We start from the raw sequence: 22,015 nt of genomic DNA, 5'->3' as shown, positions 1-22,015 counted from the left end.
GGAATACATCATGGAATACTGGTCATAATGAAATGTTGTGAGAAACTAAAATGTTCACACAGGAAAGGAATGTTATATACATAAAAGTCCATCTTATAATCTTATATAACTATACAAGTGTCAGAGAGAAATAATTCTCTGCATAAGGTTAAAAGGTCATTACTGTTGCAGCTCAGCTGCATATTAACACCTATCCATGTGCCTAAAATTATTTCAAAAACTTTCATATTTATACTGGAATCAACATTCAAGAATGCACCTGGGATTTATGCTTGTTGTGGATGATATATTCTCAGGCTCAGAACATTGTGGGAGGATCTTTTGACAAAATTTTTGGGGATATAATTTGATCCAGCTAATTTCTAAGAGATTAAGATATTGTGGATGGATGAGGAGTGATTGGTTTAAGAAAAAAGAGAATATCCTGTTTTGGATATAAAACAGGCTAAAGCTGGCAGACTAAGAGTTTATATTAAGAGAAGTATAAGTAAAAGCAAATGGAGGAAAAAGAAGAATATAGCAGGATTTAGTCTGGGACCCCTGTAGGTGTGTCAGGCAGGAGGGGATTTGATACAAGTAATTAAGTGTTCATGCTATTGTTGAAGAGGAAGGAGGACAGGGCAGAAAGGACTGCCACTAGCTCTCCAGTTTGTCACCAGCCTTTAGAGAATCGGAACTTTGCTAGTGAGGGTCACAGCCACCTACATGGAATCATATAGGCAGGGAATCATGTTGTTGTACCAGAAAACACTGCAAAACTTCGATTCTGCCAAAGTCCACAAGGTCAATAGAAGGTCTTCCACATCCATGCAAATGTTTCTCACTGGCAGAGACTAAACTGGATCCTTGATGGAAAAAGATTCTGGGAAAAATGATTTTCAGACTTTGAGTCCCTGAGATAAAGGGGAGACAATAAAAAGGGTTGGAAATGGTGCCAAATGCCAATCTGGCACAGTATGAGAACAGGAAATACTTGTCATTGCTTTAAAATACTATTTCTGGCTAGTTAATTTAGTTACTTCTAATCCTAACTAAAAATAATAGCCAACAGCAACAACCAAGGACACTGTGTTAAGAGCTCTTCATGCATTATATCATTAAGTTTCACAACTGTACAAGATTTCTCTACTATTATTATCTCCATTAAAAAACAAGGAGCCAAGACTTTGCTCCCAATCAAACAACTCATAAATAGATCTGAATCATGTACTCAGTTCTCACTGAAGAGTACACACTCTCTTACAGTCTACGAAGCCAGTGACTTTTAGTCTTTATACTATATTACTTGCTAGTTATTGATTAAATTTATTTAAACTCATGGCCCTAGCATCAACATAAAACTTTCTAATCATCTTACAAATACACATTATTAAGTTGGTATAAATATATAACTTAAATTTCCACTTATTTTGGGAAAAGAACTAATACATCTTTAAAAATCATCCTCCTGAACATAGGCACTAACTTAAAGAACACAGCTTTAGAAGAAATGTAACATCCCTTATATTTAGAATGCAATTTTATGATATGAATTCATTTTCATATATTGATAAAATTTTGTTATAAAACCACATCACAGAATCTCAAGGTTAGATGGGGCATTCAACGTTGAAATATCTTTGAATGAGTTATAGTCACTCAGTCGTGTCTGACTCTTTGCAACCCCGTGGACTGTAGCCTGCCAGCCTCCTCTGCCCATGGAATTCTCCAGGCAAGAATACTGGAGAATCTTTAAAATCCTTTATAATAGGACCTCAGGCTTCCCAGGTAGCTCAGTGGTAAAGAATCTGCTGGCAATGCAGGGGCCACAGGAGATGTGGGTTTGATCCCTGGTTGGGGAAGATCTCGCAAAGGGGGGTGTGGCAACCCACTCCAGTATTCTTGCCTGGAGAATCTCTATGGACAGAGGAGCCTGGTGGGCTACAGTCCATGGGGTTGCAAAGAGTCAGACGCAACTTTCCCTTCTCCAGAGGATCTTCCCAACCAAATTCCTGACCCGTGACTTTATGAGTTCTGGTAAAATGGTTAAAGTCACTGAGTTTGAGGAACTGTGTAACGCAGTGGTAGAAAACTGGAACATATCTGTGGGATCAGTGAGGGTTGTCCAGTCGAGATTGGCTTCAATTGGTCTCACCTGCATTCAGTCACATGTCTGTGGATCAGGTGGGGACTTTCATCCAGATTGTCTTGGGCTGGAGCAGCTTACCTTGGCCAGCTCTGCTCTGTGTGTCTTTCATCCTCTTCTGTGACAAGCAAGCTCAGCCATCCATATCCTTCTCATGGCAATGGCCAAAGTGCAAGACAGCAAACAGAAACATGTAAGGGCTCTTGAAACTTAGACTTGGAAATGGTACCCTGTTATTTTCACCTCATTCTACTGGCCAAAGTCACATGGCTGAACTCAAAGTCAAAGGATTGGAATATAGACCTCATTCCTCATGAGAGACCGTGACAAACCTATATAGCAAAGAGTATGAGTACAAGGAAGGATAGGAGACAATTGGAGACAATAATGCAATCTACTACTTCATTTCAGTTTAGAAAAAATTTATGGGATACATTTTGTGCTAGGCCCTGGGGACATAGAAACAAAAGAGATGCAACTTTCTACTCTTGAAATGCTTACAGTCTGGGAAACTTTCAGGAGGAATAAAAGGGCTTTTACGATATTTATGTTGACTGGGGACCTCAACCTCCTTTTAGATCTTTGCTTCTAACACCTCTGTTAAGATTTTATCTATGTTAATCTTCAGACAGCATTTAAGTCATGTTTTTTGTTCTAATGACTTAAAATTTGGTCACATGCCCTCACTTGCTAGACTCATTGTGAAGGTTTTGTGGGCTGGTTTTTGTGTGTTTACACAAATATGAATACAGTATATAGTTAAAAGGAAATAATATCTGTGCACCATCAGTCAGGTTGCTATCAGCACTTGCTGTATTGCTTTTGGAAAGGGATTCATGTTTTCCTCATCTCCAAGTTCTTGGGGAGCCTCATCAAATCTTCAAGTACTGATAACATTATCCTTTAATATCTACATTTAAATTAGGAAGCAAGAAGCCACATTACAGGGAAGATACTTATGAAGACAATCCACACCCTCAGTTAGGGACACCAAACACCTTCCCAACATTGGTTAGCTCTGTTCTTTCCTTGCTGTGGATCTTTAGCCTCTTTTCGGATGGGCTGTGCTCCCCTCTGTAACTTTGCCCCACACTAGTATGTTCCATGATCAGAGCCAGACATCTCATCTCTCCTCTTCCTCTTATCTCCCATTAAGTTCCCATTTCTTGTTTGTGAGAAACCACCTTCTCCCGCTGCAGGGCCTTAAGGCGGGCTCTGTGAAGGGCCTAACTTGGCTTGTTGTGCAGCATCTCTGATCACTCATTCATCCCCAGGCAGCCCAGCACAGCAAGGAGTGCATGGGTTGACTTTGGAGTCAAATGGATTTAGGTTTTAATCCCAGCTCTGCTGCTGGCTAATAATGTGATCTCAGGCAGGCTACTCAACCTCTCTGTGCCTCAGTTTTATAATCCATTATGTGGGCATAGTAAATCTTACTTTTCATGGTTTTTGTGTGATGTAATTGTAATAATTATTATAAATTGCCTGGAAAATGCCTGTCATGATCTCAGTGTTAGTTTTCTCCCTTCCCCCATTCAACAGCTATCTCTTGTTTGCCGCCTCAGGACTGGTTTACCAAGGGGCTATCAAAACATGTTTTCAGGATCAAAAATACTTGCTGTGCCAAGAAGAATAATACAGATATATTTTAGTGAGGAAAAAAAAAACCTGGTTATTTTCCTATATAACCTCATTTGCTTAAAAGAACATAAACAATGGCAGAGCATTAATATAGCATTTTGCAAACTTGAATTATTTTTATAGCAAAGTGGTGAGAAAATTGAAAGTGTCCAGTATTTCACTTTCCATATTTTGCACTTTGGCTATTTGCCATATTTGGATATTTACTGCAGACAAGATCCTTACTGATTTTATTTATCTTTATTTTTTATAACCCAGCACAGTTCCTGACACTTCTTAAATGCTCAAGAAAATGTTTGTTGAACAAATGAATATTTCATTGAATGCAATTGTATGAACTCATGAAAGCTGAATTGTATTACATCTAAGCAGAGTATTTTTGTGTCTGCTTTTGGCTAGGGCTGGGTTTACCTGACTGATGCACAGTGACCATGTGTATGTGCTCAATCTTACAGGGATGGGGGAAGGAGGGGTGCAAGATCTGTATTTGGAGAGCTGCTTTATAACCATCTGGTCTTCACACTTTCCTCTTTGCTTTTGTAGTTTCTTTTCTTTGCTACTAGATTGTCAACTCCCTGAAGGCAGAAGCCATCAGTTCAGTTCAGTTGCTCAGTTGTGTCCAACTCTTTGCAACCCCATGGACTGCAGCATGCCAGGCTTCCCTGTCCATCACCAACTCCTGGGGTTTGCTCAAAGTCATTCCATTGAGTCAGTGATGCCTTCCAACCATCTCATCCTCTGTCAGCCCCTTCTCCTCTTGTCTTCAATCTTTCCCAGATTCAGGGGATTTTTCAGTGAGTCAGTTCTTCGCATCAGGTGGCCAAAGTATCGGAGTTTCAGCTTCAGCATCAGTTCTTCCAATGAGTATTCAGGACTTATTTCCTTTAGGATTGACTAGTTTGATCTCCTTGCAGTCCAAGAGTCAAGAGTCTTCTCCAACGCCACAGCTCAAAACCATCAGTTTGTTGGTGCTCAGATTTCTTTATAGTCCAACTCTTACAACCATGCGTGACTGCTGGAAAAGTCATAGCTTTGACTAGACAGACCTTTGTGTCCATAACAGGGGCCATAGCTTAATCTATAGTATCATATGTCACTACATATAATTTTTCAGTGCTTGTAATACTGTTGGTATTCAGTTAATGTTGGTTGAAAGGATAAATATAGAAGCAAAAGCAGCTTAAAAGAAGGTTAGCATTTTTGGATCTTTATATAATGTTGGAAATACAGCATCCTCTATCCCTTCTCATCTGCTTTGATTTATATCTGTCTCCTCTAGCGCTCTTTCATTGATCCTACCCTTGGATTTATTGCCCTTTAATCTCATTCGTATAAACATCACATGATTTGTGGGGAAGGGTGGAGGCTTTGATATTAAACAGACCTGGATTTAAGTTCTGAATTAATAACTCGCAGATTGTGTGATCTTGAATAAGGTACGTAAGCAATTGGCACCTGTTTTCTCATCTGTGAAGGTGAGTGTGTCACCTGCCTGGCAGAGCTGCTTTGAGAACAGATTGGATTGATGAATGTAAGGTGCCTACTCTTTGTAGGGATTCTATAAACAGTAGACGTTGTTACTATCTGTATTTCCACTCTCTTTACTCTCTTACTATTTATCCTAAACATGTCTTCCTTTTCTGTTCAGAAGTCATGCATTTCTAACCCTGGCTATCTGTTAGCAGTCACTGGAATGCTAGGAGTTGCTGGGGAATGGAATACTATGATCAAAATTTCATTTCATGAGGAACCTTATGTCCCTGTGAACATTGATAAAAACTTTAATAAGAATAACCACTATTTGGCTTTTTAAAATAATACAAAGATAAATGTGAGTTTTCAGAAAAAAAAAAAGCCCTCAAATTATAAAGCAAAGAATCGGAGAGTTAAATGACATGTGAAGAATATAAAGATATAGCACATATTTAAATTTATGACTTTTCATTCTCTCTCTCCATTTATTACAACAGATTCCAAAAGATTGCTGTCACAACAAGACCATTTTCCTGAGTAGATTTAAGGACTCTTTACCAGTATTTTTTTCTTGAAATAATTGAGTTTGCTGAAATAACCTATTCAGCTCAATATTTTTCATCTCCCTCTAACACGAATGCATTTGATTCCTATAAATCTGAGTGAGGTCAGTCAAGATTTTATACTTATTTGTTTTCCACAGAATATATGAGCTAGTAAGACTATATGTTGCATTTATTATAGATCATGTTTTCTATTTGGCAAGATGATTTGAATGATTGAGAACAATATTTTAGCACATGTAACAGTAGGAAAACAACCAGAAAGGAGAATTGAAGCAAATGTTCCTTACAGTGAGTACTTTGGCTAGGGCTGTGAGCCAAAAGAACTCACTGAAGGAGAATTGTCAATAAAATATTCTGTTATGATTGAAGCATACATTCACATATAAAATAGATAAATCATTTAGTATTATGCATACTGCTCATTCTTGTGGTTCATTTATGTATATATATCCCTTTCATATAGTTATATATCTATATCATTCAGTCTTTTCATTTGGTTCTCACATGATATGTGTATATATTCCCATTGTATTTTTCAGCTTCAAACATGTGGATGTTTTCTTGGTTTTGTGCCATTTTTATTATTTTGGTTATTGCTAGTATGGATGCAGTAGCCAAGACCACACCATATACCAAATTCACAAAGAAATCTAAGGGACAAGAGATGCCGAAAGGCCCAAAACCGTCCAGTGGCCTACCTCCAGAAGAAGGAGCCCCCTTCAGAGAAGCGGCTGAAAGGGCAGAGCCAACCCCTGACCCCTTAGTCTTCGATTCTACCTTTGATGCTGCCACTCTCTTCCCCTCCAAAAACCTCACTCTTGACACCGCTGATTTCTTCTTGAATTGCTGTGATTGTTGTTCATCTGGACCAGGGCAAAAGGGAGAACCGGGACAGACTGGAAAGCCAGGTATTTGAAAATACACAAAGCCGTATATTTCCCATTTGTACAAACTTAGCGTTGAGAGGTAGTGGATTGGTGGTGGAATTGCCCTAGGGTTTCGGCACCATCATGCCAGTGGGACAAGCCTAGGTGTAACATTGTGACAAATGCAGTGGGTTCTGCTGCCCAGTGTGATAAACAGAGTCACACGTGCAGCATTTAATATTAAAATGAAATTAGATTAAAATTTCAGTGGCCCCATTTCAAGAGCTCAGCAGCCACAAGTGGCCAAAGGGCAGCACAGATTCAGAGCATTTCCATCGTTGCAGAAGGTTCTATTGGATGGTGCTGGTCAGAGCAGAGACTGAGCCTCGCAACAGTAGCTTGGTATGTAGTTCTTCCAATTATGCAATCATCTCATTAGTGGCTGATGTAAACAGGTGAAGTGAAAGTTCTGTGGTCTAGTGAGGATGTGCACTGACTGATGGATTTTTGGAGTGCAATTTGTAGTTAGGATTAGCAACGGAACACCTGTGAGGTGGAGAATAAAGGCAGGATTCAGTGCGCTTCTCATTGAAATTCTGAGGCAGCACTGTCTCCTTGCCCAATAGTCTTCACTGAACATCATGGTTAAATATTTCAAAATTTCTAAATGTCTTTAATGCATACAGTACGAATATACTCTCACTTTTATGGTACTATGTTTCAGCTTTCCCATATCCTACAGCAATAAATTCAAGGTAAAAGTGAGACCAGAATGTCAGTTTCAAATCCACTATTCCCTGACAGAATTACATATAAATATTTGTTGTGTCTTGCCTGAAGGATTTAAAGTCATAAAATCAGAAATTCCACATCCTCATTAAGCTTTTTGTTCATTTCATCCTATTGCAGTTACCTTTGGGGAAATGTGATCAGTGTTTATGCAGAGGTGAAATTGAAGGGGAAGGGAGCTGGGTAGGAGTCTGGGGTCCCGAGATTTCAGAGTTGCCACAACATTACTGGCGACCTAATGAGACTGAGGAAATTATATTATTTACCAGGGTTTCTGTCAGTATCAAGTCTGGCTGGAAAGCTGCTTGTGGGGAGTGGGAGGTCAAGTAAACACAGCTGGTTGCTAAACTGTTTTCTAAGTCTGTAACATCCAGGGTTTTTGTCTTACACTGATGGATTTAGCTAGGCTGTTCTCAGAGCTGAGACTCCAAATACCCAGGACATATATTCTAAAGGTGTGCCACATTATTGGACTGCCTGGGGCATGCATAGATCTTAGTCTGACTAGCTCTGCCATAGACAGACTGCTTGAGAGTTCAGAAGGTCAAGCTGTCACGGTCCTACCTCGGGGAAACTTCATTAGCAATCCAAGTGTCAGTTTCTAAAATAGTAAAATGGGGTAAGAATAATGGCAGCTTCATGGAGTCGTCAAGAGAACTGAATGAGGTCATATACAAGGTCTCAGTGTGATGCCTAGAATAGAACACATGCTCAATAAACTGTGTTTATTTTTCTGGTTAGCTATAGTAGGAGTCTTTTCTTATCCTGTGCAATATTCTGAACCTGATAGGATCCTGTTTTTGAGATTCATAGATATTTGTTCTAACTTTACCAGTGTTTCAAAAACATTGTTTTCTTGTATTATTTATTTGTTTAATTAAAGCATAGATGATTTGCAGTGTTGTGTTAGATTCTGATGTATAGCAAAGTGATTCAGTTTATATATATATATATATATATATATATATGAAAAGAAAAAAGTGAAAATGTTAGTCACTCAGTCGTATCCAACTCTTTGCAATCCTCTGGTCTGTAACCTACCAGGATACTCCATCCATGGAATTTTCCAGGCAAGAATACTGGAGTGGGTTGCCATTCCCTTCATCAGGGAATCTTCCCAACTCAGGGACTGAACCTGGGTCTCCTGCATTGCATGCAGATTCTTTACCATCCAAGTCACCAGGGAAGCCCATACATGCATATTCTTTTTCATATTTTTCTATTACGGTTTATTATAGCATATTGAATATAGTTTCCTATGCTATACAGTAGGACCTTGTTGTTTATTTATTTTATATATACTAGTTTGTACCTGCTAATCCCAAATTCTTAATTTATCCTTCCCTAATTCCCTTCCCTCTTTGGCAACCATGATTTTGTCAAAAGCACTGTAGTAATGTGCAATGTTTAATGTTGTATAAAAATAACATTAAACAAACTTGAAAATGAAAATAAACCTGCTCAAACCCAACTATTTATTTTTTTTGTTATCTGTTAGTTCTTGGTCACGTGAACATACATACATTACATATATTACATTTGTATCATCTACTGTGATATAAGTAATAACTGTAGAAAAGTAATAACTTTAAAAAGTCATGAGGAAGGTAAACTTCCAAACTCATTATATGAGGCCAGCATCACCCTAATATTAAAACCTGACAAAGATGCTACAAAAAAAGAAAACTACAGGCCAATATCACTGATGAACATAGATGCAAAAATCCTCCACAAAATTCTAGCAATCAGAATCCAACGACACATTAAAAAGATCATACACCATGACCAAGTGGGCTTTATCCCAGGGATGCAAGGATTCTTCAATATCCGCAAATCAATCAATATAATTCACCACATTAACAAATTAAAAAATAAAAGCCATATGATTATCTCAATAGATGCAGAGAAGGCCTTTGACAAAATTCAACATCCATTTATGATAAAAACTCTCCAGAAAGCTGGAATAGAAGGAACATACCTCAACATAATAAAAGCTATATATGACAAACCCACAGCAAACATTATACTCAGTGGTGAAAAATTGAAAGCATTTCCCCTGAAGTCAGGAACAAGACAAGGGTGCCCACTTTCACCGCTACTATTCAACATAGTTCTGGAAGTTTTGGCCACAGTGATCAGAAGAAAAAGAAATAAAAGGAATCCAAATTGGAAAAGAAGAAGTAAAACTCTCATTGTTTGCAGATGACATGATCCTCTACATAGAAAGCCCTAAAGACTCCACCAGAAAATTACTAGAGCTAATCAATGAATATAGTAAAGTTGCAGGATATAAAATCGACACACAGAAATCCCTTGCATTCCTATACACTAATAATGAGAAAGTAGAAAAAGAAATTAAGGAAACAATTCCATTTGCCATTGCAACGAAAAGAATAAAATACTTAGGAATATATCTAGCTAAAGAAGCTAAAGACCTATATATAGAAAACTATAAAACACTGATGAAAGAAATCAAAGAGGACACTAATAGATGGAGAAATATACCATGCTCATGGATCGGAAGAATCAATATAGTGAAAATGAGTATACTACCCAAAGCAATTTACAAATTCAATGCAATCCCTATCAAGCTACCAGCGATATTTTTCACAGAACTAGAACAAATAATTTCAAGATTTGTATGGAAATACAAAAAACCTCGAATAGCCAAAGCAATCTTGAGAAAGAAGAATGGAACTGGAGGAATCAACTTGCCTGACTTCAGGCTCTACTACAAAGCCACAGTCATCAAGACAGTATGGTACTGGCACAAAGACAGAAATATAGATCAATGGAACAAAATAGAAAGCCCAGAGATAAATCCACACACCTATGGACACCTTATCTTTGACAAAGGAGGCAAGAATATACAATGGAGTAAAGACAATCTCTTTAACAAGTGGTGCTGGGAAAACTGGTCAACCACTTGTAAAAGAATGAAACTAGATCACTTTCTAACACTGCACACTAAAATAAACTCAAAATGAATTAAAGATCTAAATGTAAGACCAGGAACTATAAAACTCCTAGAGGAGAATATAGGCAAAACACTCTCCGAAATAAATCACAGCAGGATCCTCTATGATCCACCCCCCAGAATTCTGGAAATAAAAGCAAAAATAAACAAATGGGATCTAGTTAAAATTAAAAGCTTCTGCACAACAAAGGAAAATATAAGCAAGGTGAAAAGACAGCCTTCTAAATGGGAGAAAATAATAGCAAATGAAGCAACTGACAAATTAATCTCAAAAATATACAAGCAACTTATGCAGCTCAATTCCAGAAAAATAAATGACCCAATCAAAAAATGGGCCAAAGAACTAAATAGACACTTCTCCAAAGAAGACATACGGATGGCCAACAAACACATGAAAAGATGCTCAACATCACTCATTATTAGAGAAATGCAAATCAAAACCACAATGAGGTACCACTTCACACCAGTCAGAATGTTTGTGATCCAAAAGTCTGCAAGCAATAAATGCTGGGTGTGGAGAAAAGGGAACCCTCCTACACTGTTGGTGGGAATGCAAACTAGTACAGCCACTATGGAAAACAGTGTGGAGATTCCTTAAAAAATTGCAAATAGAACTGCCTTATGACCCAGCAATCCCACTTCTGGGCATACACACCGAGGAAACCAGAATTGAAAGAGACACATGTACCCCAATGTTCATCGCAGCACTGTTTATAATAGCCAGGACATGGAAACAACCTAGATGTCCATCAGCAGATGAATGGATAAGAAAGCTGTGGTACATATACACAATGGAGTATTACTCAGCCATTAAAAAGAATACATTTGAATCAGTTCTAATGATGTGGATGAAACTGGAGCCGATTATTCAGAGTGAAGTAAGCCAGAAAGAAAAACACCAATACAGTATACTAACACATATATATGGAATTTAGAAAGATGGCAATGACGACCCTGTATGCAAGACAGCAAAAGAGACACAGATGTGTAGAGTGGACTTTTGGATTCAGAGGGAGAGGGAGAGGGTGGGATGATTTGGGAGAATGGCATTGAAACATGTATACTATCATGTAAGAAACGAATCACCAGTCTATGTCCGATGCAAGATACAGGATGCTTGGGGCTGGTGCACGGGGATGACCCAGAGAGATGTTATGGGGAGTGAGGTGGGAGGGGTGTTCATGTTTGGGAACGCATGTACACCCGTGGTGGATTCATGTCAATGTATGGCAAAACCAATACAGTATTGTAAAGTAAACTAAAGTAAAAAAAAAAAAATCATGAACCTAATTTTACAGTTTCTGAATGAAAGTATTTTGAAGTATACAGCTGTATCTAATATCTTGCAAAGGTAAAATTCCATTTGAAACTTTTATCTCCAGCTTCTGTCATTAATTCAGTTATGATAATAGCTACCTATCACCGTTTCCATTCTTGCTCCATTTATTTGCCATGAAGTGACAGGACTGGATGCCATGATTTTAGTTTTTTGAATGTTAGTTTTAAGCCAGCTTCTTCACTCTCCTCTTTCACTTTCATCAAGAGCTCCTTTAGTTCCTCTTCACTTTCTGCCATAAAGGTGGTGTTATTTGCATATCTGAGATTATTGATACTTCTCCTGGAAAACTTGATTCCAGCTTGTGCTTCATCCATCTCTGCATTTAGTATGATGTACTCTGCATAGAAGTTAAATAAGCAGGCTGACAATATACACCTTAATGCACTTCTTTCCCAATTTGGAACTAGTCTCTTCCATGTCTGGTTCTAACTGTTGCTTCTTGACCTGAATACAGATTTCTCAGGAGGCAGGTTAGGTGGTCTGGTCTTCCTATCTCTTTAAGAATTTCCCACAGTTTGTTGTGATCCACACAATGAAAGGCTTTAGCACAGTAAATGAAGCAGAAATAGATGTTCTTCTGGAATTCTCTTGCTTTTTTCTGTGACCCAGTGGATGTTGACAATTTGATCTCTGGTTCCTCAGGCTTTTCTAAATCCAGCTTGAACATCTGGGAGTTCTTGGTTCACATACTGTTGAAGCCTAGTTCGGAAAATTTTCAGCATTACTTTACTAGCATGTGAGATGAGTGCAACTGTGTGGTAGTTTGAACAAGTCTTTGGCACTGCCCTTCTTGGGATTGGAATGAAAACTGAACCTTTTCCAGTCCTGTAGCCACTGCTGAGTTTTCCAAATTTGCTGGTATTCTGAGTGCAGCACTTTAACAGCAGCATCTTTTAGGACTTGGAATAGCTTAGCTGGAATTCTATCACCTCCAGTAGCTTTGTTCATAGTGGTGCTTCCTAACTCCCAGTTGACTTTGCATTCCAAGATGTCTGGGCTCCAAAATCACTGCAAATGGTGACTGCAGCCATGAAATTAAAAGATGCTTGCTACTTGGAAGAAAAGCTATAACAAACCTAGACAGCATATTAAAAAGCAAAGACATTACTTTGTCAACAAAGTCCATATAGTCAAAATTCTGGTTTTCCAGTAGATATGTATGGATGTGAGAGTTGGACCATAGAGAAGGTACAGCACTGAAGAACTGATGCTTTTGAAATGTGGTACTGGAGAAGACTCTTGAGAGTCCCTTGGACTGCAAGGAGATCAAACTAGTCAGTCTTAAAGGAAATCAATCCTGAATATTCATTGGAAGGACTGATGCTGAAGCTGAAACTCCAGTACTTTGGCCACCTGATGCAAAGGGCCAACTCATTGGAAAAGACCCTGATGCTTGGAAAGATTGAAGGCAGGAGGAGAAGGGGACAGCAAAGGATGAGATGGTTGGATGGCATCACTGATTCAATGGACATGACTTTGAGTAAGCTTTGAGAGTTGGTGGACAGGGAAGCCTGGCATGCTGCAGTCCATGGGGTCATAAAGAGTCAGACACGACTGAGCTACCTACTGGGTGCCAAGAACTCTTAAGCACGTTATTGTTTCTCATCTTTGTAGAAAATGTTTAAAATATTATTACCTGTCAATGGATGATTTAATTGCATTTCATAGAGTTTTATGTAATTCTAGAGGTCATATAACCTGAGAGTGTTCAACTTGGAATCAAACTCAATTTTTGCAGCTTCCAGCCCCAGCTCTTCAATTAAGTCTAGCCTTCTAGTATTTACACTAAACTAACCATGATGTTGGAGAAGGCAATGGCACTCCACTCCAGTACTCTTGCCTGGAAAATCCCATGGATGGAGGAGCCTGGATAGCTACAGTCCATGGGGTTGCTAAGAGTCTGACACAACTGAGCGGCTTCACTTTCACTTTTCCTTTTCATGCACTGGAGAAGGAAATGGCAACCCACTCCAGTTTTCTTGCCTTGAGAATCCCAGGGATGGGGATCCTGGTGGGCTGCTGTCTATGGGGTCACACAGAGTCGGACATGACTGAAGTGACTTAGCAGCAGCAGCGGCAGCAACCATGATGTAGATGGAAGAGTAGCCCCAGTACCCCTTGTACCTTTGCAGACAGTTGCTTTGTGCTCCCTGTGCCAACCTGGACACTGCCTTAATCATTTCCCTCATGACCACATTAGGCATTTGGGTGTCATGAAGAAGGGGGTTATTGCACAGTGACTAACTGACCTTGCTTTCTTCTGTCCCCCCTCACCCCCAATTTGTTCTCCATTACTTTCCTTTCTGTTCTTCCTGCTTTTCTAGACAGAGGAGCTTAACCACCATTTAAGCCTGCCTTCAGCCTTAACCTCTATTGCAAGCAATTTATTAAAGTGCTTCATCCAAACAAATACAATGTTCTTTCAAAAAGGAAATTCAACAGATTGAATATAATTTTCTGTATTCTATCAGCATTAATTATAATAATTCAGATGAAAGATTACAATTTAATTGAGTACACTCATCTATAGGGTTAACTTTCAAAGAAACTAGCCACAAATTATTCCAGTCAGGAGTTGCAAAACAGTTCCTATGCTTAAACAAGGCTGGGGTTGCAGGAAGGATAACTGTCTTTGGCCTGGGTCTCTGTGTGGCCCAGGTAAGTGGAAGGGATCCAGACTACTGGGACAAGCAAGGAACTGGTGACTTTATGAACCCCGCACCATCTGCCCCTTGGCCTTCTTTACCCTGATTACTAGATCTGTTCATGGTCTTTTCCATTGCTGTTTTTCCTGAAATACTCTTTTTTTTTTTTTTTTTTTGGTCTTGGAAAATTCTAATTTGTTCATTGGGTCTTAGCTTAATGCCCCCTTTTTTCCCCAGGATGTCTATTCTGATCCCATAAGTTAATTTTTTTTTAACCACAACCTACAATAGGGACTTCTTTTCTTCACATTGCTAATAGCAATGTAGCCATTTCTATTTATTTGTGTGGTTATTTGCTCATGTTTCTCTTTTATGGGCTCTCAGCTCCATGGGGGAAAAGGGGCTGCTGGAATGTTGATGGCTGATTCCTGACACCTAGCTAGATGCTTGGTGTGTAGGACTTTGTAGTGGTTCCTGAGTCAGTGCATAAGAGAAGGAATGGGAAAACCTACATTGTTAGGTATTCTGGTTTTACTTCTTATTTGAAAGTGCAGTCCACATGAGCTTAAGAGTCAGATAATATTTTGTTCATATTGTTTGATATAGTACTGCTTCTCTGAATCATTTGATCACTGCCATGAATTCAGTGACAAATACTAATGGGCTCAATTTATCTATTCAGGTAGTGCAAAATTGCAAATCAGACAAAAATATTGTCCTTAGAACTCTGTAATAGTTTATTCTCACCCAGATCTTATCATTAGGACTCTGATAGTCATTGGCCTCAATAAAGTGACTGCTTTTTTTGAACTAGTGAATTTCAAAAGAGAATTTTCCTGCCCTGATGGTTTTTAAATCTCATTTCCAGGTTTTAAGGGAGAGACTGGTGATATAGGGATCCCAGGGTCACCAGGAATTGTTGGACCCCAAGGTCCAAAAGGCCAGAAAGGAGAGAAAGGTAGGTGATTATATTCATTTCATGTCAAAACTCAATAGATGTTCTGCATCATTGTTAAGAAGAGCAGCTTGCTATGTAAATACCAGCTTCTTGCAGGTGGATCAAGTTGTTAAAATGTAAAAACTTGGTAAGACATAGTGTGAGTTACATTTGATATTAAAATATTAACTTTATAGCCAATTGAGAATTTTAAACTTGCCTGGTAATCTCTCTTTCACAACACACGCACACACACACACACACACACACACACACACACACACACACACACATCTTTTCTATTTCTCATAGTCCACCTGGCTGACCCAGTGATGGGGAGCCACAGGGCATACACATTCTGGGGAAGTGTACTTTTCTTTTTTTAATTTGCCAGCACCTTGCAGTTTGCAGGATCTTAATTCCCTGACCAGGGGTCAAACCCATGCCATCTGTAGTAGAACACAGATCCCTAACCACTGGACTGTCAGAGAATTCCAGGGGATCTTTTCCTATATATTCCCATTTGAGTTCTTCTTTATGATGCGAATTAACTTCCTACTAGATAAAATTAATCACAGCACGCAATCCTCTAGAATATTCCATTTAGACAAATGGCCTTCCTGCTAGGAAAAATATAACATATCCTTTAGCTCACTCTCAAATCAGGGGTGGTGTCAACGATGGGAAGAAAACTGAATTGAAGTAGAAGATATCAGGCTAATTGCATTGACCTTGGACCCATCACTTTACCTCATCTGGATACTGAGGGGACTAGAGTAGATATTACTTCATACTCTGTTTAAAGAAGATTTGTCATTTTGTGTGCTTTACTAGATCCTTTCCAGCTCAGAAATTCCATAATTCCACAGATTTATCGGCAAAGAGGGTGTCCTGCCTGGGGAAATCCCTGGCTCTGTAAGTGCTTTGAGGTAGTGAAGGAAGGTTACAGATTCATTGGGACATTTAGAAATTCCTCAGGGAATACCACCAGCCTGTAGAAATACCATCTATCCATCAAGGTAAATGTCTTAGCCTCAGTGTCACATGTCAAAAAATCTAATATCATCTATACATCACCCTCTGCATGGCTCAGGAACTGCCTAACTCATTTCTGGTAGAACATTCAGTGAAGTAATTACTCAAAAAAGATGCTAAGGTAAGAGAGAGCCACTTCACACTTGTCAGTTAGGCGATTTTCATTCTCGGAAACATTTAATCCTTCCGTGGCTGAATTATGTTAGCAGAAAGCTCTATGAAATAAAGATGAGTGATGAACTTCCCCAGTGATTCATACATTTTGGAAGTTAGACTTCTGCAAGTAGAAGAAAAAAAACAGAGAAGTATTGTAAAATAAAGTTCTTAAGAATATGCTTTGATGAAGGATCAAAAGTAGAAATTCATTTAGCCAGTCTGTAAAGTGACAACTGTACTTTCCTTTTACTTCCACTTGGACTCTTGCTTAAGACTTACAGTGAAAAAAATAAATGAGTAGAATGACTGCATTTTGGATAATCATTATCTGATTGAGTAAGTTCATTGTGAGTCGTTAAACTCTTTAAATGAACTCGAGGATCAGAATAACTGTGCAGTGAAGGTCAGGCTATGAATATGACAAGGACTGGGAATAGAATTATTCCTTCACTTCCATTCATAGTTACATTCCCTTGAAAGGTATACAGAACTTTCCTGATGGCCTATGGGTTAATTTCCAAAATTAAAATTTCATGTGGAATGATAATGGAAGAGCCAGCTACTTAGAAAACTCTGCTGACTGGCTTATGGTGGGGTAGGGGGTCGGGTGGGGTGGGGTGGATTTCTTGTTATATTAGAGACTGTTTTATTATCAAATAAATGTTAATATTATATTTAAAAAGGTTGAAATGTAAAAATTCATGGTAAGAGTTTGGAAGATTATGTGCTGCTGCTGCTAAGTCGCTTCAGTCGTGTCCGATTCTGTGTGACCCCAGAGATGGCAGCCCACCAGGCTCCCCCGTCCCTGGGTTTCTCCAGGCAAGAACCCTGGAGTGGGTGGCCATTTCCTTGCCATTTCCTTCTCCAAGGAAAATTTCTTGTGGAGTGATAATGGAGGAGCCAGCTACGTAGAAAACTCTGCTTACTGGCTTATGGTGGGGGGTGGGGGGTATGGGAGGGGCGGATTTCTCTAGCAAGTCTTATGAAATTTGGCTGAGTCTCTTCTCATGACTTTCAATTTGGTTTAGGGTTTCTTTTTCCCTGGAAAAAATGGAACAAAATATGTCGGTTATATCATAAATAATATGGCCGGCAAATTGATGCCAACCCATATTATATACAATCATGTTTGACTCTACAGATTTCTAAACTTTTTCATGCCTAAGTTTCTTCTGTGATAAAAGTGTTGACAAAAATATCTGCTCTATCTTTCTTGATGGGAATTGCTATAGACTTTTGGAAATGAAAAAATCCTAGGTGATGAAATGTGCTTTGTTATGTGAGTTTCCTTGTTATATTAGAGACTATTTTATTATCAAATAAATGTTAATATTATATTTAAAAAGGTTGAAATGTAAAAATTCATGGTAAGAGTTTGGAAGATTACATGGTGCAAAGTAAATGCTCAATGAGAGTTAGTTATTGTTATTACTATTATTTTTGCTATTATTATTTACAATTAAAATAAATCTAGAGTGGCTGTACTGTAATATCATTGGCCTTTGGCCAGGCCCAGTATAAAAGTTCATTTTGTGGTAAGACAGCAAATATGTAAACCCCTAGATATTTTAAATTTTTTTCTAACATGAATTTTCAGTTTTATAATTTGCCCAAAGAGCATATGAAAAACATCCAAACAAAAAGAAAATCAGCTTTTCCTTGATGCTCTATGTATGTCAAGGACAATATTTTTTTCCTAAGTGGGTTTTTACCATGGATAGTTTTAGCTGATTACAAAATGTTGTACTCTGTGTCAGCTTATATAGTGCATGGCACTATTTCATAGGCATTGTGATGAATATAAAAAAGAAAACTCAAACTGTCATTCAAAATTCATAATAGGAAGCACACAAAAACAGATTTATATAATGTAAAGCAGAATATCATGAGTTTTGTATGAGATCTGAAAAGCTTAAAGATTGCTGAGGGAAACGCTGAACTCTGTCTGAAGAGATTTGGCACTACCTCCAAATCCTTTAAATGGTTCCTTTAAATGGCTTACCATCAATTGGAATAAAATGTTCCTAATGATGCTCAATGAATTTTTTCCCATATTGTCTTTACCTTTACACGTTTTGATAAAGGAAACAATGGAATGTGACACAGGTGTGAAATGGATGTTAGTTATATCATGGTTAATATAGCTGGAAAAAAGCTAATCTTGGTATCATTTTAGGACTCAAGGGAGAACGCGGAGACCAAGGAGCAAGTGGAGTTCCAGGTTACCCAGGAAAGCCTGGAGAACCAGGTATATTATCAGTTCAGTTCAGTTCAGTTCAGTTGCTCAGTCGTGTCCAACCTTTGCAACCCCATGAACTGCAGCATGCCAGGCCTCCCTGTCCATCACCAACTCCTGGAGTCTACCCAAACCCATGTCCATTGAGTCAATGATGTCATCCAACCATTTCATCCTCTGTTGTCCCCTTCTCCTCCTGCCCTCAATCTTTCCCAGCATCAGGCAGGGTCTTTTCAAATGAGGCAGCTCTTCACATCAGGTGGCCAAAATATTGGAGTTTCAGCTTCAATATCAGTCCTTCCAATGAACACCCAGGACTGATCTCCTTTAGGATAGACTGGTTGGATCTCCTTGCAGTCCAAGGGACTCTCAAGAGCTTATCAGGATATCTATTGTGTGCAGTCACATGTGCGGTATAGACTTTAATTTTCTTCCTGTTTGTATTTAAAGTTATCAAGGAGGTCAAAGGGAAATATAAATTGTTAATAATCTCCTAACAATTCAGTGTACTGATTGGTGGAATGTCACCAGCACTAGTTTAGGAGTCTGGAAATGATAGAAGTATCTGAGCTCTGCTCCTCTCTCTAGCTGTCCTTGGGGAAAAGATTCCTCAGTTTTTCCCAGTTGAGGTTCTTTCCCTGGAAGATTCTGGATTTTGATGGGCAATGTGGAGATGTATGAGAATAGCTTGATTGGGCCAAAATGCAAAGTATAATAGAACACAATGGGCAACTATAGTTCTAACACTTCCTCATCTTAACAGTCAATACACAATATCTAAGTATAAGCTATTGCTTTTCAGTAGCGTTATAGCTCTTCTGCTTATGATGCTGCTGCTGCTGCTAAGTCGCTTCAGTTGAGAGAGTAGCTTTATTTGAATGGCTCAGTGTAAGAGTCTCCTCTGCGCTGCCATTGCTCAGGGGAGAACCAGATTTCCAGTTCCAGTTAGGAGGTTCTATTTCCTTTTGTGAGCTCTCTGATAGAAGCCTCAGCTGGTAAAGAACCTCCCTGCCAATGTAGGAGATGCAAGATGCAAGAGATGCAGGTTTGATCTCTGGGTCAGGAAGATCCCCTGGAGAAGGAAATGGCATCCCAGTCCAGTATTCTTGCCTGGGAAGTCCCATGGACGGAAGAGCCTGGAGGGTTACAGTCCATGGGGCAGCAACAAGTCGGACACCGACCGAGCACATACATACACTGATAGTAGTGTCTTGGTCATACCCTATGCGAGCCTTAACCGTGACTTTAATTTTCCATTTCAGGTGGAATTGGTCCTAAGGGGGACACAGGAAACACTGGCCCAACAGGAGTGAAAGGACAAAAAGGCTTGAAGGGGGACACGTGTGCCAATGGTACCAAAGGAGACAAAGGAGACAGAGGGCCTATAGGAGCACCCGGCTTGAATGGAGAGCCTGGCGCCAAGGGAGAGAAGGGCGAAGTGGGGGACAAGGGCTACTGTGGAGATTCTGGGGAGAGGGGAGGAAAGGGAGAAAAAGGTGAGGAGGGCATGAAAGGAGAGAAAGGCAGCAAAGGAGATAATGGAATGGAAGGGAAAAGTGGCTCAGATGGCCTGCCTGGGGTGCCAGGTGATCCAGGAGTCAAAGGAGAAAAGGGAGAGTTGGGTCCTCCTGGTCCCGTGGGACCTGTGGGACCCAAGGGCGAGCTGGGGAGCAAAGGGGTCAGGGGGTCGATCGGGAAGAAGGGTTCTCGGGGCCTCAAGGGCTCCAAGGGGGAGGGGGCCAGGGCCCCACGGTCGGCTTTCAGTGCTGCTTTATCCAAGCCCTTCCCTCCTCCCAATGCCCCTATCAAGTTTGACAAGGTTCTCTATAATGACCAAGGGAATTATAGCCCTGTCACTGGGAAATTTAACTGTAGCATTCCTGGGGCCTATGTTTTCTCCTACCACATCACCGTGAGGGGCCGACCTGCTCGGATCAGCCTGGTGGCCTGGAACAGGAAGCAGTTCAAGTCCAGAGAGACGCTCTCTGGCCATGAAATAGACCAGACCTCTCTCTTCATCATCCTGAAATTAAGAGCAGGGGACCAAGTCTGGCTGGAAGTTTCAAAGGATTGGAATGGGGTGTATGTCAGCGCTGAGGATGACAGCATTTTTACTGGGTTCCTTTTGTACCCAGATGAAAACCCTGGCATTTCACCATGATCTTATGTCTTCAACACTGTAGTTTGGGTTTAGTAGAAGTCAAGTAACATTGGATAGTGCTGTTGGAAAAAATAAGCTTCATTATTTTCATGATTATAAAAATAATACAGAAAAATTAAGAAAAAATGATATCACTTAGGTTGAATAATTCCTATTTTAAGACATCACCTTTAAGACTATTTACACATATTTGAGAGCATGTATCTATTAATTTTGTAGCTAGGTTTTTCCATTTTAGTATTATAATGGCATTTCTTATATCCTTTAAATAATAATATCTGTATATAAAATATGAAGATTTATAATAAATATATTCTTACTAAATATTTTCTATATTTCATAAAAATGTATATAACTCTTTTCTGCATGAATATGAGGCTAAAAGTTGACATACAGTAGACAGATATTTCTCAAAAATTTCTAACTCTGTTGGGAGGATTGCCTGCCAATGATATGGAACTAGTCCCATGTTAGCTTAATTCAGGGTGAAAACACAGAAAGAATAATAAAGACTAGCTAAAGTATCTTTAAAATTAATCACTGTGTAAGTGTTTGTTCATAAAAAACCTGTATTATATGGACTTGTGTGTTGGGTAAAAGGTAAAAAGAGTGTTGATGAAGATATTGCTTCATTATAGCAAAGATCCAACCATTTATCTAATTATTGTGCTTAGAAGAATTGAATGCCCATCCCCCCTGCAAAAGATTCCAGAGGAAAATTAAATCATTATTGATCTAAAATTTCAGTCCTTTCTTTATGGGAGAACATTTAATTTGGATAAATTCTTTAGCTTCATTATCATCTCTAAAATAATTAATTCTGGTTATTCAGTAATAACACTGCTGGAACAGGTGAGTATTGGGAATTCATTTGCAATGTGACTATTTAATACTGTGAATATATAATAACTTAGCAGCCTCATTTTTTTAAAGAAATGAATTTATTGACTCTAAATTGAATTTGGTTTAATGAAGGCATACAGTTATACAGACTTGCAAATCTTGGTGGTCAGATCAGGGACTGGGTGATGGTGGCTTTTCTGGCCTTGCCTTGCCAGATAAACTCTGA

The 22,015-nt window shown here is 39.1% G+C and overlaps 1 protein-coding gene across 1 annotated transcript; it reads left to right on the top strand.

Annotated features, from left to right (window-relative positions):
* The first annotated feature begins 6,350 nt into the window (after window positions 1-6,350).
* Window positions 6,351-21,272, top strand: OTOL1 (otolin 1). Its single transcript, XM_027958738.3, has 4 exons — window positions 6,351-6,713; window positions 15,290-15,379; window positions 18,726-18,797; window positions 20,048-21,272. Exons 1-4 carry the CDS (start codon window positions 6,353-6,355, stop codon window positions 20,944-20,946), a joined length of 1,422 nt encoding a protein of 473 aa, XP_027814539.2. The 5' UTR covers window positions 6,351-6,352; the 3' UTR covers window positions 20,947-21,272.
* Window positions 21,273-22,015: the final 743 nt, after the last annotated feature.

This window comes from Ovis aries, chromosome 1, assembly GCF_016772045.2.
Source record: "Ovis aries strain OAR_USU_Benz2616 breed Rambouillet chromosome 1, ARS-UI_Ramb_v3.0, whole genome shotgun sequence".
NCBI lineage: Eukaryota > Metazoa > Chordata > Mammalia > Artiodactyla > Bovidae > Ovis > Ovis aries.
Note: the sequence above shows the minus strand (reverse complement) of the source record. Positions and strands in the feature narration are given on the sequence as shown.